The sequence below is a fragment of the Manihot esculenta genome, chromosome 14 (assembly GCF_001659605.2).
Source record: "Manihot esculenta cultivar AM560-2 chromosome 14, M.esculenta_v8, whole genome shotgun sequence".
Taxonomy (NCBI): domain Eukaryota; kingdom Viridiplantae; phylum Streptophyta; class Magnoliopsida; order Malpighiales; family Euphorbiaceae; genus Manihot; species Manihot esculenta.
The window spans coordinates 10,995,522-11,011,787 of NC_035174.2; the positions used below are offsets into that span (position 1 = coordinate 10,995,522).

The window sequence follows — 16,266 nt, forward strand, 5'->3', positions numbered from 1 at the left end:
TAGTGAGTGGGCTTTGATTGTTAGTGTACTTGCCCTAGGCCATTATCTTAGACCTTTTTGTATGTCATTTTGGTTATTAATAAAAGATATTTTATTATCATTATTATTTATTTGCATGTTACATAATAATGATTAAACATCCCTGGTTATTTATTATTATGGTGATAATAATAAAATATGACTAGTATGATTATTGATTGATAATCATGAGATGATTATGTATATGTTAATATAATTCAATAATCATAAATACTTATTAGAGAACAAAGTATTGGATGGACCCACATTGAGATCACTACACGGGTTATTGTCATAAGTGAATCTCAAAGTAGTTATATCTTAATCCTTTAACTTGAGATTGTTATAGTTTCCAACATAAGAATTGTTATGTTTTGACATAACTAAACATTGTTTTTAATCGAATAATCATAAAGGTTATGATCGAGCATAATTGAAATTATGTAGAGGATATTGAACAATCAAAATAGAATTTGTCTCTCTCCTTGAGAGAGATATCTTATGGACCACTCGATAAGTGAGACTGAGAAACGCATGGCTGTGCTCAAATGATTTGATAGTGTAATCAATATCATTTGATTTTATCAGTCTACTTAGAGATCGAGAAATCACAAGTTTGAACATTATAAGTTTGACCATTATAAGTTTGACATTAACCATGACTTATGTTCAAATTAGATATCGTATGATAAAGGGATTAATACATGTTCTATTTATTAGGGTTTATCGGACTATTGATCCTCATATTAGTTAGGTAGTCATAATGTCTTGCTAGAAGTCGCTTATGATTTATGGGTCTTGTGGGACTGGACCTATTGCCAATTAATGTGAGCCTATTGGGTCACACACAAAAGAACGTTGTTGATGTGTTATGTCATATTAATGGGCTAAAAGCCCATTAGTATAATTAATAATAATAAATATGTTATTATTATTAATATTAATTATTTATTATTATAATATAATAATATTTAAAGGATCTACAATTTATCTGTAACTGTTACGGATAAGATATTTTTCGGTTTTCCTTATCAAAATAAACTATCACATAAGATATTTGAAGATCTGCGAAATTGTGATAGTTGGTTATATACACAACTCTTTTCATAAAAGAAGTGTGGGAAAATAAAAGACTGAAAAATGAATAAAACTTCTTCTGCAAAGTGTGAGAGTAAAGTTTTGGAGAAATCATTTTTGAGTCTAACGGATTGGGGAGCACATAGCTTAGCCATCTTTGATAGAGCTAACACTCTAGAAGGATAAAAAACGCTCGTATGGATACCATAGAAGGTGTTCATTTCAAAAGTAGCACCATCAGTCTGGAACTGTATCTTCTCATCGAGTCTAATAGGTTAGTCTCTTATTCTTCATTTCGAAATAAACGAAGCACTCGAATCTTGATAGGGAAACATAGGTTCTTTTTTCATTGTGTGTTTTGGGTTGCAGTAATCTTTGGGTTTCCTAACACTGATCACTACCCAATTCTTATAAACTTATGCAACTTCCAGCTTGGGAATTGCCAAAACATACCATTTCATTTCCTAGCAGTATGGGTGACCTATAGGGATTTTTCAAAGCTGTTGTCTTAGGTATGGGATAAGAATGGGGATATGGGCTTAAATATTGATTTTTCGAAGGAAGTTAAAGTGTGGAACAATGAAATTTTTAGTAATATTTTTCGCTAAAAGAGAATTTTATTAGCTCATTTGAATGGCATTCAATATGCTCTAGCTAGGAGGTTTATTGAGCCTCTAGTTCGATTAGAGAAACAACTCATAAAAGATTTGGAGGAATTCTAAGCTAGGGAAGAAGTGTTGTGGGTACAAAAAGCTCATAAAGATTGGCTTAGGTGAGGTGATCATAATACCACTTTTTTTCATTTGAAAGCTGTTCAGAGAAGAAAGAAGAATTAGATTGAACATATTCAGAATAACGATGGTGGATGGGAGGAGGATCAAGTGGTTTTAAGACAAAATGTTGTAAACTTTTTTTCTAAGTTGTACATGGAGGATGTGATGGTTGCTCTTCTTTTTCCTTTAAGAAATTGCTTTCCAACTTGTGATGAGGTTTGTAAACATAGTGTAGTGGCTCTGAATGAGAAAATTTGGCGGGCTTTGTTTGATATGAAGCCTTGGAAGGCTCCTGAGCCGGATGAGTTACATATTAGTTTTTTTCAATCTCAGTGGGAGACAGTAGGGAGGTCCGGTTTGGAGGATTATTGCAGGAGGTCTTTTAAGTGTTGATATGAATTCAACTCTAATAGCTTTGATTCCCAAAGTAGAGTGCCCTATCTCTTTGTCTCAATTCAGACCGATTAGTTTATGCAATGTTATTTATAAGGTGGTTGCAAAAGTTCTTGCCAATAGATTGAAAGTGGTGTTAGCAACCATTGTTAGTCCTATGCAGTTAAGTTTTGTCCTAAGACGATATATTACAGACAATAATGTTATTGCACAAGAGGTGTTTCATTCTATGCACTTGAAGAAGGGCAACACAAGATTCATGGCCATTAAACTTGATTTGGAGAAGGCGTATGATAGAGTTAGATGAAATTTCTTGTATAATACTTTGTTTGAAGTAGGTTTTCTAATAAGTTTTATTAAAATAGTAATGTATTGTGTTTCCTCCTATTCTATGCAAGTCATATGGAATGAAAGTGCTACAAATTCTTTTAGGCCTCTAAGGGTTTAAGGTAAGGAGATCCTTTGTACCCGTACCTTTTTATTTTGTGTGTGGAGCATTTATCTCATCTTATTGAGTAGAGTTGTTAGCTGAATAAATGAAAATCAATGGTTTTAGGCAAGAGGGGATCTCCGATCTCCCATTTATTCTTTGCGAATGATCTGGTATTATTTGCTGAGCCATTGGTAGATCATATTAGTATAATAAATGACATTTTGAAGGATTTTTGTATATGTTCTGGATAGCGAGTTAATTTTCAAAAATCTTAGATATTCTTTTTCAAAAATGTGGTATCTAGCTTGGGAAGTGTTATAAGTAGAAATGCGGGTCTCTAATAGGTGCAGGAGCTTGGAAAATATCTAAGAGTCCCATTATTCAAGCCAGAGTATCCAAGAGTACTTATCTTTACATTATGGGAAAGGTTAGGAAGAGATTATCAGGTTGGAATACTCAACAATTATCTTTAGCAGGTAGAATCACTTTGCCTCATTCAGTGATCTCTACTATCCCGTTTTATTCTATGCAAACTGCAAAGTTGCCCATTTCTGTTTGCAAGGAGATTGACTCAATTTGTAGGAATTTTGTTTGGGGATGCAGTAATGGAAAGAGAAAAATTCCCCTGGTTAAATGGGATTGTGTGTGCCAGGAGAAGGATGCGGGGGATTTAGGTTTGCATGATTCTGGGTTGGTGAATCGAACTTTTCTTATGAAATTAGGGTGGGCTATTTGTTATGGATCTCTTGCTTTTTGGGCTCGGATTTTACGTTCAAAATACAAAGTTTAAAATGATTGCTTAGAAGTGGCTTCATCACCAGCCAGATGTTCTAAGCTTTGGAGGGGCCTATATGAGAATTGGAAAGTTTTGAGATCTGGGATTGCTTAGGCATTGGGGGATGGAAGGAGAGCTTTATTCTGGTGTGATTGTTGGTGTAGTGGAGGGTTTAGGCTTATTGATAAGGTTGTGGGTGAGGTGCCTCTTTCTATGAGATCTTTGTCAGTTGCTGATTTTGTTAGCTCGGATGGTATTTGAATAGGAGAGCTTTAGCAGCTTTCTCCCCATTGATGCTCTAATGGCTATTGCAGTTACCCTTGTTCCTTCTTATGATGGAGGGCCAGACACAGTTTTTTAGAAATTTACTTCTTCAAGTGAGTTTTTGGTTAAGTCTGCATATAATATACTTATGGACAAAGGTGTTCCAAGCGATCTAGTTTGGAGAAAGATTTGGAAGTTGAAGTGCCAGCAGAGGGTTAGATCTTTTCTATGGCTAACTTCTCATGATCGACTATTGACGAATGTGGAAAGAAGAATAAGGCATTTAAGCTTATCTGGGGCTTGTCTGATGTGTTTGAGCTATGAGGAAACAAGTATGCATGTACTTTGAGATTATTCTTGGGTGTACTCTATGTGGAATGATCTTATTCCTTCCTTCTATGGTAAGAGGTTGATTCTTTGAAAGCTTTTCTGGAATAAAAGATCGGGCTCTAAGAAATTTATGTATTTTGGGTCCCTTATCTGATAAGAGAAGCTGGTCTGAAATATTTGTTTTGACAACTTGAAAGATTTGAAATCATCGTAATTTGATATTATTTGGGGAGGGGGTTGTTGGATTATCCTCTATTGTGAATGAAATTAAAGCTATAGTAGATGAGGTTTTTATAGTGTATAATCAATTAGTTATATGTCGGAGAAGTAAGAGGGATGTTTGGGTGAGCTGGAAGCCTCTATCGATGGGTTGGTTTAAATTGAATACTGATGGCATGATCTTGGATATAAACTTAATGGTTTTTGGTGAAGAACTTATCAGATATGCCAATGGATGTTGGTCCATAGGTTTGTAGCCTGTTGGGGGAGGTGCTCAGCTCTTGAGGCAGAATTTTAAGCTATTTGGGAAGGAATTAAATTAGCAAGAAAACTAAAAATTGAGAAGATATGTATTGAAAGTGATAATCTTCTAACAGTCCAGATAATTTGTGGCCAAGTTGATCCATCGAGCAATGTTTTAGTTTTAGTACATTCAATTGGAAGGAGTTTTATTTTATCGGTCAAAAGTAAAATTAAGCTATTAAAATTTTAAAAAATAAAAATAAAAATTATTTTTCATATTTTAAAATATTTATATATAATTTTATTAATATATTTTATTTTTTAAAATTAAAATTAAATAATAAAAAATAAATTATTTTATTAAAAAATATTTTTTACACAGAAAATAATTTTTAAATAGAGTCTTTAATTTTTCCTTTTGTATTGAGGATATTTTAATAAGATTGAATGAAATTTCACATGAGCTAAAATAATCCGTCAACAAGAAAAGCACAAAACGCAAACCAAAATAACATAAAACGCACTTACATACCCCATCGATGCACCCTATCAAAACTCATGCTCAATGTTTCTGATTTCGGACTTGCTTCTTCCCCCTCTCTCCCGCTATCCATTGTTCGTCCCTAATCTCCTGTCTCTGCAACTTTCATTTGCCCTTCTCTGCAATTCCCTAAACCCTAGGGTCTCCTTCTCCCCTATTCACTCCCTCTTCAATTTCCAACTTCTCTCCTCTTCTTCTCCTCTCTGATTTCTTTTCCGTTAGGGTTTCCATTTCCTAAGTATACATTTCGACATCTTTCGGATACTAGATAGTGGTGTAAAGAATTCTTGCCTTCTGATTTCTTGGATCTGATCATGGACCCGCGAGATTCTTCTTCGTCGCAGTCGACGCCCTCCGCGATTCGGGATGCTGCTGCTGCTTCATCGTCCACTGCCGGTGAGGACGATGCCATTCTTTCTGTCACTGCTGCTCTTGCTAAGGACGCCGCCCTCCATTTCCAATCTCTCCGTTTTGCTGAGTGTCTCGCTGTTTTGCATCAGCTCAAGTTAAAGAAAGAAGACGATCCCAAAGTAATTACATGTATATCTTATTATATTGTTATGGTTGCATTTCAATTCTTAATCATTTGCAATTAGTTGAGTAATGTACATGTTTCCTTTTTTATGTGGGAATGGCACTTTAAGCATGTAGATTTTAAGTTAGACATGTTATGTTGGCACTCTCAGTTTTTCTTCATTTGTTCAGAGTTGTTTATTGGAAATGTTCTAATGAACTGTTAATCTAGAGCTACTTATATTGAGCAAGTGTTGCTTAATAACCAGCTTGGGTTGAGTAGAAATCTTTATTCATTTATCTGAGTTAGTCCAGATTTAACGAATGCCCACAAACGGCTGTATGTGCGATAGTTAGATAGGAAAGAGCAAGGGATGCGTTTTTTGAAGCTGGAACCATATTACTTTTAGTAGTTTTGTTAGGGTGACGGTTCTACCAGAGCCATGAAATTTTTTGAATGAAGTTGTTGAACCAATTATTGCTTTTTCACTTGTTAGAAAGGATAACTAAAACTAGTTCTGGATTCAGGCTGGGAGCTATGTCATGTCATTGATGGCTTCCGACTGGTACAATACAAATACAATGCTACCGGTCCAAATAGTATTGTGTATTTTAATTTGTGATCAGATCCTCATTGATTAATCAGATCTTTCTGTGTTCGTATAGGCTGCAGCTCTAGCTTATCTTAAATACCTGCTTAATTGATCTGATTATGACGGCATCATCTTAACTCTGACCTATTTTTGTTACTGTAGTCCATCGTTAGGGCATAGTTGGATTTTGCAACTTTGCTGAGTTGTATGACTTATTCTGCTCTATGTTATGAATATTTTCCTTTTCGTTTGCCCTACATTGCACATTTTCAATCTGTGGCTAATGTTTATCAGGTGCTTCATAATATTGCAATTGCGGAATACTTTCGTGATGGTTGTTCAGATCCAAGAAAGTTGCTTGAAGTACTTAATAATGTCAAGGTATGGTTTTTTTAATCTCATCCTTCTATTTTCTTTTAATTCTTCCAGGATTGATGGTAGCATAGACACCAATAATTACCCTACTGCTTTCTCATGGGTCCATAATTACAAACTTGCAGTTTAAACATTATGATTGGAATGTAAATGAACTATGGACTTCCCTCTCTCTCTCTCCCGAAAGCATATGCATATCTTTTTTTAATTGATTTATGGGGGTGTTGACGTGCATTTTGTTCTTATTCTTTTTTTCTCTCTTTTTATGAGGTTTTCAACCTGCTAGTTGTTTTCAAAATTGTATTTTATACAGTGACAAACTTAACTTGATGTGCTGATCTGAATCCTAATGTTTGTTTAGACTGATGTACAAACAGATGTCCTGATGATTATTGACGAATCATGTGTATAATAATAGCCTTTAAATTAAAAGTTCCTTCACTCATTCAAGGTTGAACGGATTTATAATTAGAAGGATGAAAAAAAATGGAGGAAGAGATGAAGCATAAATTGTTTTTTCTTGGCAGTACATGGTAGTACTTAGAAGTACGGTAGAATGAGGAAATGCAATCCTAAATGGTGCAGATTGGCACAAAGGACTGAAAGATGTTCCATTTTATTTTCTTTTATTTATTGACACAAATAATGTCTCTCAATATTTTATTGTTAACGATATAAATTATATAATTTTCTAGCTCAGGAGTTTGTTACTTTGTTTAGTTCTGATTTTTTCTCTGGTTTATTGTTAATTTATTATACAACTGGATAGAAGGATTTGATAACTGTTGGGAATGTTTTGTTGGGCTGTGTTTTTGTACTTTTTGAAACATACATACATACAAACATACATATATATACACGTAGTTTGTTCGGAAACTAATGTGATATTTTCTTCTATGTTTTTGGTGTAGAAGAAAAGCGAGCAGCTTGCTCAGGCTTCTGGTGAGCAGGTTGATGCTGGGAGCAATGCTGGAAATAGAGTTATTTCAGGCTCTAAAGAAAGTGGTACAATGGCACATCAATTTTCTGCTACAAATAGTTCGACTTTGGTTTACATGGATGATTTTGACTCGGCAGTTGTAACATTAAATATTGTAGGTCATTGATATATTTCTGGTGTATTTATTGGCTTGCTAATGGTTTTGCTCTGCAGTATGACATCGAAATTGTCCTTTTACAGGCAATTATCTGGTTTCATCTTCATGAATATACTAAAGCATTATCAGTTCTGGAACCTTTGTATAACAATATTGAGCCCATTGATGAGGTATGTACCCTTAACTTTTAATTCTTTTTCTTTATTGGTTTTGTTATCATCTTCTGATGCTTCATTCTGTTTTGCAGACAACTGCTCTCCATGTTTGCCTTCTGTTGCTAGATGTTGCACTTGCCTGCCAGGATGCGGCAAAATCTGCTGTAAGTGCAAAGCAAAATGGTTTTTGCTACTTATTTTGCTTTTGTTTGAAAGAAAGAATTTCCCCATAAATATTTTGAAAGACAAGTGACTTCCTGTGGAACTAAAGAAGCCTTGATAAATTCAGGCTAGCCGTGAAATCTCTAAGAAGCTGTCACCAGAATTACCATCTCATTTTTTTTTCCTTAAACAATTGCATTGAAAATTCTTCCCTGAGAAAGTAAGTTCTAAATGCTGCAGGTTACATTTAAAGATAAAACTTGAGTAAAAAGCTTTCTGGCATGCAAGCAATAAGCATTTGAGTGTTCTTAGCATAACTGCGTTTTTTTGTGGGTTTTACTTAAAGTATCAAATTAGGGAATCTCTTCTTCTTATTTTTATAGTGCTGAGCCATTTAGTATGACAAAGCTTGAAAGTTATGGAATTTCTTGATGGCATTGAAAAATTTGGAAGACATTTAAAGGTTATATCCCTCCTTTGTTTCTCATTATCAATAAGATTAACTTTGATCTATCTTAAGGATTGGTCTTGTCAAATGCAGAATGATATCAACGTAAAGATAATTTCTTCTTGGTGATTTATGATAGCAGGAGACATCAGTAGATTAATTTCATTAGCCTTAAATGATTTTCTTCGCCCATTATAGCTAATCATGTCTGCCTGCACTGTGCTGTTTTTTAGTATGTCTGGGATCATTCAGAATAAGAAGTGTATGCTTGTGTCTACTTTTCTCAAGATTAGTGTCTTGATTTCTGGTGGAAGTAAATTTTTCTTAAGGTTGAAGACCTCATTTATGCTGAATCAATTTTTCCCATGCAAATTTAATGACTTTGAGCAAAACATTTCTTAGTTAGCAATTTTCTTGGAATTAAGTTTGTGGAAAATGCAAACAGGTTCCATCTAACACTGATCAAATGAAAAATGAGGAAAAAATTGCCAACTAGAAAACCCAATGCTAGCTGGGAGACCTATTTAGCTGATGCCAAGTTCAGTGCCATTTTCAGAAGACAAGTCATGTTAGATACTTAGATTTATAAGGTTTCTTTCTTCTTTAGGGCTTTGCATTGGTTGTGCATTCTTTCTTCTTTACAGCTCGTGCCTGGGGTCTCCATGGACTATGGCTTGGCATAAAACATAACCTTACAGCAAAATACTGGAAACGCCACAAGTTGGTGATAAGAATGACATTTCCGTTGAATTATAAGAGGTCCTGTACTACATCAACTTGGTTTGAAATTGAATCACCCAATGGCGCATGGGAAGATATTTGAAGTAGTGGGCTATGGTCATTGGCCTTAAGAAATTTAGTGAGTTTAGTTCTGATGTGATTTTTATAAACAAAAAGAAGCTGCCCAAATCTTCATGTCAGTGCTTGGTTCAGCTTTTTGGTTATATTGTTTTTATTTTAAAAAGTAGTTTCAGAACACTTTTGGGTGCAAAGTTAAAGAAAAAAAATCTGGATACTGCTGCAAGTAAATATGAAAAAGAAAAGTTTATGGATTTGGAGGCAGTACATTGCTGATGGTGGCAGCTGAGTAATTCATAAAAGCAAGGATAGATAGGGGAAAACATTTGGTTGGTTCAATTCTGAACATAATTGAATTAAGAAAACCAAAAAAACCAAATGACATTAAAATCAAAACTGAACATAGAGAAATAACTAAACCAAACCAAACCAAACCAAACCGATAAATATCGATTCAGTTTACAACAAACCGAATTTCATTTAAACATCAACATAAATAAAGGTAATACACATAGACCATTCCCTTCTATTAAGCAAGAGAACCAAAAACCATGCTTAGACAACCATAAGCCCTGCCCACAAATTAATTAAGCAATGAGCATACACAGCTCACAAAACCCAGAAGAATCCAACCCACGGATACACAACTCAAAGAACCCAGAATAATCCTCTGCAACACAGACTCAGAACCCACAAGCCAGAACATCAAAAGCAAATATCAAAAGAAATATTCAATGCTCATCAAACCTGACGCTTATCAAAACCAGAAGACCTAGAAGGCACATAAAAAACAATGCTTCTTTGGTGGTTGCATCTTAGATTGCAATGATGATGATTCTTTGATGAGTCACCAGCCACACATCTTTTGTGGCTATGAGTGACCAAAAAGACGGATGGAAGAAAGAAAAAATTGGAAGAAGAAAGAATTGGGCACAGAACAGCAAAAGGATAGATGGAAGAAGGAAAAATTGGGAGAAGAAAGAATTGGGCGCAGAACAGAAAAGGGGGATGCTTCTTTGATTGGGAATTGGATCTGAGCTAGAAGAGGGGTAGAAATCAAGAACAAAGAAGAATAAGCAGCTAATGGTTGGGTTGTTGTTGGCTTGGTTCTGACTAAGAAGTTCTGAAGAGATATGAAAGAAAATACTAGGGTCGGCTGAAGAGAACTTTGGTAACTGCTGAGTGAAGTTGTAAAAGATTCTACTTAGATATGATTTTGGTCGTACAGTTTTAACCAAAAACAAAATTGAACTGAACCAATTTTTTTTTAAACAAAATAAAAAACCGGACTGCACTGATCAGACCAGAAAACTGAACCAATTGAACTGAACTAAATCAGTTTGGTTCGGTTTTTTGGTATAGACAAAAAACTGCTCAACCCTAAGGATAGGGGATGTTATGTGGTTGCAGTGGCTGTTATAATGTTGGTGTGACAGATAGTAGTAATGATGATCATGATATGAAAAATATGTTACTAATCCTGGCCCTAAGTTATATGGCCCTCATAAAGCCCCAAATATGGCCTGTTAAAGAGTTAAAAGTTCAGTTAGAACTTAGAAGTTCATTATCTTTAAGCTATTATTATATTTTTAAATTTAATTGATAAAAAATTAGTAAATTCTTCTTATTAATATTAATCTTCACAAAAAATGTATAAAATATAACAAAGAACAGAAAATTATTTTTTATATGCTTTTTTTAAAATTGGCGATTATGCTAATTAAATATAACTCATGTATTGCAAACCAAACAAATACCACATTCTGAATTGGTATATCAACTAAGCCTCTTGCTTTCTAGCTAAGTGGCTTACTGTGTGTGCCTGTGCCTGTTGCTGTACCCATACCATGATCCAATATGTATCCTGTTCCAGGCAATATGATCAAGAGTAAAACTCTTTGGTGCACAAGTATTAAGTTGGCAAAGTCTGGATAAATTTGGGCTTAGCATTGTCATTCCGGTAAAATTTTGAAGTTGATTCGGAGTGTGGGGCTTTTCCGGTCAGAATAAAAGTAATAATCTGAAGAAGCTTTTTTGGTTGAAAGCTTTATGTTTAGAAATGGTTGATTTCTTTTCTTTCCCTGCACTCTCTAAAAAACTATCTGTTCTTTGGAGTAAATCTAACAAAGAACTGTTTTTTTTTTTTTTTTTGTTTCTCTAGTTTGGCTATTGTGATTGAAAAGTCTAAACCTTGGACCATGTGGGCTGTGGTTTTCTTATAAGTATATGGACTTTGTACTGCAATTATGTTAAAATTACTGGCACTTGACAGCACTTCAAGTTATTCTAAATTACAGCCAAAAAAAAAGGAAAGAAGAAGTTGGTCAATTCCTAAGTGCCTTTACCCCATTCGTGTCGTATTCCCTGAAGAGTTCAAGTTGAGGGGACTTGAATGGAAATCATAAACGCTCGATATAACACGTGTAGTTTTTTCTATTATCACAAATGATCAGAGATTCTTATCTATTACTATCAGCATGCTTTGACATATAATGTCTTGTTTTCTGCCGTATTATTATTATTATTATTAATTTGCTTGGGTAGAAGGATGTTCCAATTGACCTTTCTCTTATTTCCATGATCAGGATGTGCTGATCTATCTAGAAAAAGCTTTTGGTGTCAGCTCCACAAGTCAAGGTGATAATGCAAGCATGACAAATCAACAATCTGCAAATCTAGTTGCAAAATCATCCTCTATTCTGAGTGGTTCATCAGCCTTGGATGCATCTAATTCAGATTTAGCACCAAGTGGAAATGCCTTGGAAAATTCTTTGTCGAGAACTTTATCATTATCAGAGGAGTCACTGGAGTATGAAACCATGTTTTCGTTGGACATAAGTGGACAGAACTTGACAAGACCATCTGGTTTTCCATCTTCTAATGATCTTTCTAGGATCCAACTTGATAGGTGTATATCTAGCATTGATCTAAAGCTTATGTTGCAGCTTTACAAGGTCCGATTTCTACTTCTCACAAGGAACTTAAAACAAGCGAAGCGTGAAGTCAAGCTTGCCATGAACATTGCACGTGGTAGAGACTCGTCCACGGCTCTCCTTTTGAAGTCTCAGCTTGAATATGCTCGTGGGAATCATCGTAAAGCCATCAAGTTGTTGATGGCATCAAGTAACCGCGCTGAGATGGGGATTTCAAGCATGTTCAACAATCTTGGTTGCATTTATTTTCGGCTTTATAAATACCACACATCATCTGTGCTCTTTTCCAAGGCACTATCTAGTAGTTCGTCAGTACGGAAGGATAAGCCTCTGAAACTGTCAACTTTTTTCCAAGATAAATCTCTCCTCATTATCTACAATTGTGGCATACAGCACTTATCTTGTGGGAAGCCCTTGCTGGCTGCTCGCTGTTTCCAGAAAGCAAGTCTAATATTTTACAACCTTCCTATCTTGTGGTTACGGCTTGCTGAGTGTTGTCTGATGGCCCTAGAGAAGGGACTTATAAAAGTTGGTCGAACGCCAGGGAAATCAGAAATTATAGTCCATGTTGTTGGCAAGGGAAAATGGAGGCATCTTGCAATAGAAAATGGGAGTTCACGAAATGGATGTTTGGATTTTGTTGAAAGGGAGGACTTGTTTTTGGGCAGTGAAAGGCAACTGAAGCTCTCTGTGTCCCTTGCCCGTCAGTGTCTCCTCAATGCCTTGCACTTGTTGGACTGTGCTGGTATGAAAGATTTGAAGTCCAGTTTACCCTCCAGTATCTCCTTGGAAGAAAATGAATCAAGTGAAGGAGAAGCGGTCAAGAATTCATACCACAGGGGTTTAACTGGCCTAGATACCAAAGCATCAACTTTATCTGTGGGCTTAGGTCAGCTTAATGCAAATGGGGATGCAAAGGAGCAGAAGGGAGCAACAAGCCAGGAGAACATGCATAACTCCATCTCTTACTTTGAAGATACTCGTTGGAGAGAGAATCAGATGATTAAGCAAGCTCTTCTTGCTAACTTGGCTTATGTAGAGTTGGAACTAGAAAACCCCGAGAAGGCTTTGTCCACGGCAAATTCTCTCTTGGAACTTTCAGAATGCTCAAGAATTTATGTTTTTCTTGGTCATGTGTATGCAGCAGAGGCCCTCTGCTTGCTGAACAAGCCTAAGGAAGCTGCTGAACACTTGTCAATTTATGTGTCTGGAGGAAGTAATGTTGAGTTGCCCTTCAGCCAGGAGGACTGTGACCAATGGAAAGTGGAGAAAACTTTCGATTGTGAAGATTCCAATGGAGGATCAGTTGCAAAGACTTCTTCTCCTGAGGAATCGCAAGGTATTGTGTTCCACAAGCCAGAAGAGGCACGGGGTATCCTTTATGCCAATTTCGCAACCATGTATGCGGCACAAGGTGAGCTTGAACGGGCCCACCATTTTGTGACGCAAGCATTGTCCCTTGTACCCGACAGTCCAGAGGTCACTTTGACAGCAGTTTACGTGGACCTCGTGCTCGGTAAGTCACAAGCAGCTATTTCCAAGTTAAAACATTGTAGTCGGGTTAAGTTCGTTCCAAGCCATGTACAATTGAATAAATCTTGATGGCTGTATCAGAGTGGCTTCTAATTCTTGTGTCTGGCTCATCTGTCATAGTTAGTGGGTAGATCAGCAATCCTTTAATAGGGGATTTGTAGCATATATATAGTTCAGTTAAGAGAATAAATTTTCTGTTAATTTTTTTCCCCTTTTGATTTTTGATATCTAGGGTTCATTAATTGGTGTGGCAGAGTGTTTTGGATAGAGCTGATGCCCACCTTTCAAATTTAGTTGTGCCTTGAAAACAGAAGAAAAGAAATTATTCATCAAGTGCTCTTGAGATTTCAATTTTATTTCAAGTGTTATTTGATCAATGGCAAAGTTCTGATTGATGCATGCTCATGGATTGGCTGAACTCATGAGGAAAATAAACAACTAGCCTCGAGTCTATATAACAACTGTGTGCTTAGTAGTAGAGAATTTTAATATCTGTGTGGGTTACATGTTAAAATTCCAAATCAGCTCCAACTTTCAGAGAATGCTATTTGTTACAGTGAGCAATGTTTTCCAGTGGATAGAGGCTCCAACTGCCTTCTAACATTCTGCTACTGCCGAGCCAATCAGTGGAATCTTTCTAACATTCTTTTATACTTATTTTTATTTTTTGTGTGGGTTTTACATTATGTCCGAGTTCCCCTGCCAATGAAGATTGGACTAATTCACACTCAATGCAGATGGTATTTAGGCCTTGTTGGACAGCTATGTTTAATGCTCTGAACAATATTTAAAGATTGGAGTAATGAATTCTAAAAAGTTATTTTAATAATTAATAATTAATAAAATAACTATCTGCTACTAACTATCAGTTCAATAGCTCAACAGACAAAGCCTTAGTTAAGGCTTTTTTAAAAAAAAAATAAAAACTAGAAGTGATTCAAGATTCCAATCATCGACTCAGCAAATAAAATTTGGTTGGAGATGTTGGCTGCTGCATTGATCTAAATGCCTTGTGGCTTTTTATCAACTACTCATTTGCATGTATAGTACATACTAGATTCGCACAAAGCAGAGCGGAAAAAGGGTAACTAGCTGTAGAATAAGCTTTCTTTGTTTTTTTTTTTTGAATTAAAAAAAAGAATAGTATTAATCTTCATACCAAAAAAAGTGTAATATAAACTTATTTATTAAAAAATATAGTGAAGAAATAACAGACTAACAGTGATGTGATCCTAGTAAAATGGAAGATAGGCGGTGTGAGTTATGAAAGGTAAAAATGAAAGGAAAGAATCGGTACAAATGAATAGTTTGTCTTGTGGATATTTCAGAATCAAGAATTTGTAATGTTGACAGCTGACAGCACAGATTCATGTTCCCACGTGCTTCATCCTTTTTTTACCACTGCTATTGCATCAAAGCTGTATCCTTTTTATCTATATATATATATATATATATTTTTGGGAAATGGAAGGTTTAACTATTCTGGGTGTTCTTGATTAAATTTGGCCGCTCTGAGGTTGTTCCGGCAACGAGTCGTTTTGTGAATTGAGGGCTGCTGCCGCCTGGAGTTTTTAAAACTTATTTTTTTAATGATTAAAAGTTAAATTTACCTCCCAATTATATTAATAGATTTCATTTATAATTTTAAATTTTTTTTAAATTATTATTAAAAAGTCAAATAACGTGATTATAATAATACGAAGGCATGAGTTATATTTTATTCGATTAATTTAATTTTACTTGAATATATTTAATTTTTAATTATAATTTAGAGATATTTTTAACTAAAATATTTTTTTTTTATTTTTTATATTTATTGTATAGTTCAGATCAAGTTTGGCCATTTTATCTTCTTAAATGTAAATTCAGTTTTTGTTTTGAGTACCTCTTTATCCTTCAAAAATTTTAAAATTTAGTGTATTTATTAAAGAAAACACTTTTTGCTCTTAATTATTATTTAAAAAATAATTATTTAATTTTTATAATATAAAAAAATATTAAAATATTATTATAATTTTAAAAAATTTATAAAGAAGTGCTCGCCATTAACTTAAAACAATATATTTTGAAAAATAGATTAACTAATTGATTTTCCTATATGCCATATATTATTAAGATTAAATAGTAAATTTTTATTTTATTTTTATTTCAGCTTTGTTCTTATTTAACTTTTTAATTTCATTTTTTAAAACTTTTTTTGTATTTTTGTCCCATAAAAAAATGAATTTCTAATTCTACTCCTAGTTTGAATTGACATCAGACCGGTGATCTTGTCCCTTTTGAATCATAAATCGAAATAGATCAAATTTGCGTTTTGGCCAAATGTTTCGGTTCAGTTTGAATTAAATACTTAAATTTTCTTGTACTTTTTATGGTCTATAAAAAATAGAGTCTATTATGATCATGACACATGTATAAGAGGGTCGTGTGAAATCGACCAAGTAAAAGAAAACCTACCTATAAGATACAAGAATTAGATTATCAACATTTTTAACCCTTCCAAAATCTGAAGCGGATGGAAAAATCTTTTCAAAACTTGACATTGAATGCGAGGGTAACCAATCTCAGTGACCAAAAGAAATCTATCTCTGTA

General features: G+C 34.6%; 1 protein-coding gene across 2 annotated transcripts; it reads left to right on the forward strand.

Annotated features, from left to right (window-relative positions):
• Positions 1 to 5,071: 5,071 nt before the first annotated feature.
• On the forward strand, positions 5,072 to 14,029 carry LOC110599729 (CCR4-NOT transcription complex subunit 10). 2 transcript variants are annotated; one of them, XM_021736289.2, is made up of 6 exons: positions 5,072 to 5,596; positions 6,467 to 6,553; positions 7,459 to 7,641; positions 7,728 to 7,814; positions 7,892 to 7,963; positions 11,793 to 14,029. In XM_021736289.2, the coding sequence occupies exons 1-6, from the start codon at positions 5,381 to 5,383 to the stop codon at positions 13,740 to 13,742; spliced, it is 2,595 nt and encodes an 864-aa protein (XP_021591981.1). In that variant the 5' UTR covers positions 5,072 to 5,380; the 3' UTR covers positions 13,743 to 14,029. The 2 variants fall into 2 exon arrangements, with proteins under 2 accessions (XP_021591981.1, XP_021591982.1); XM_021736290.2 differs by having other exon boundaries at positions 7,462 to 7,641.
• Positions 14,030 to 16,266: the final 2,237 nt, after the last annotated feature.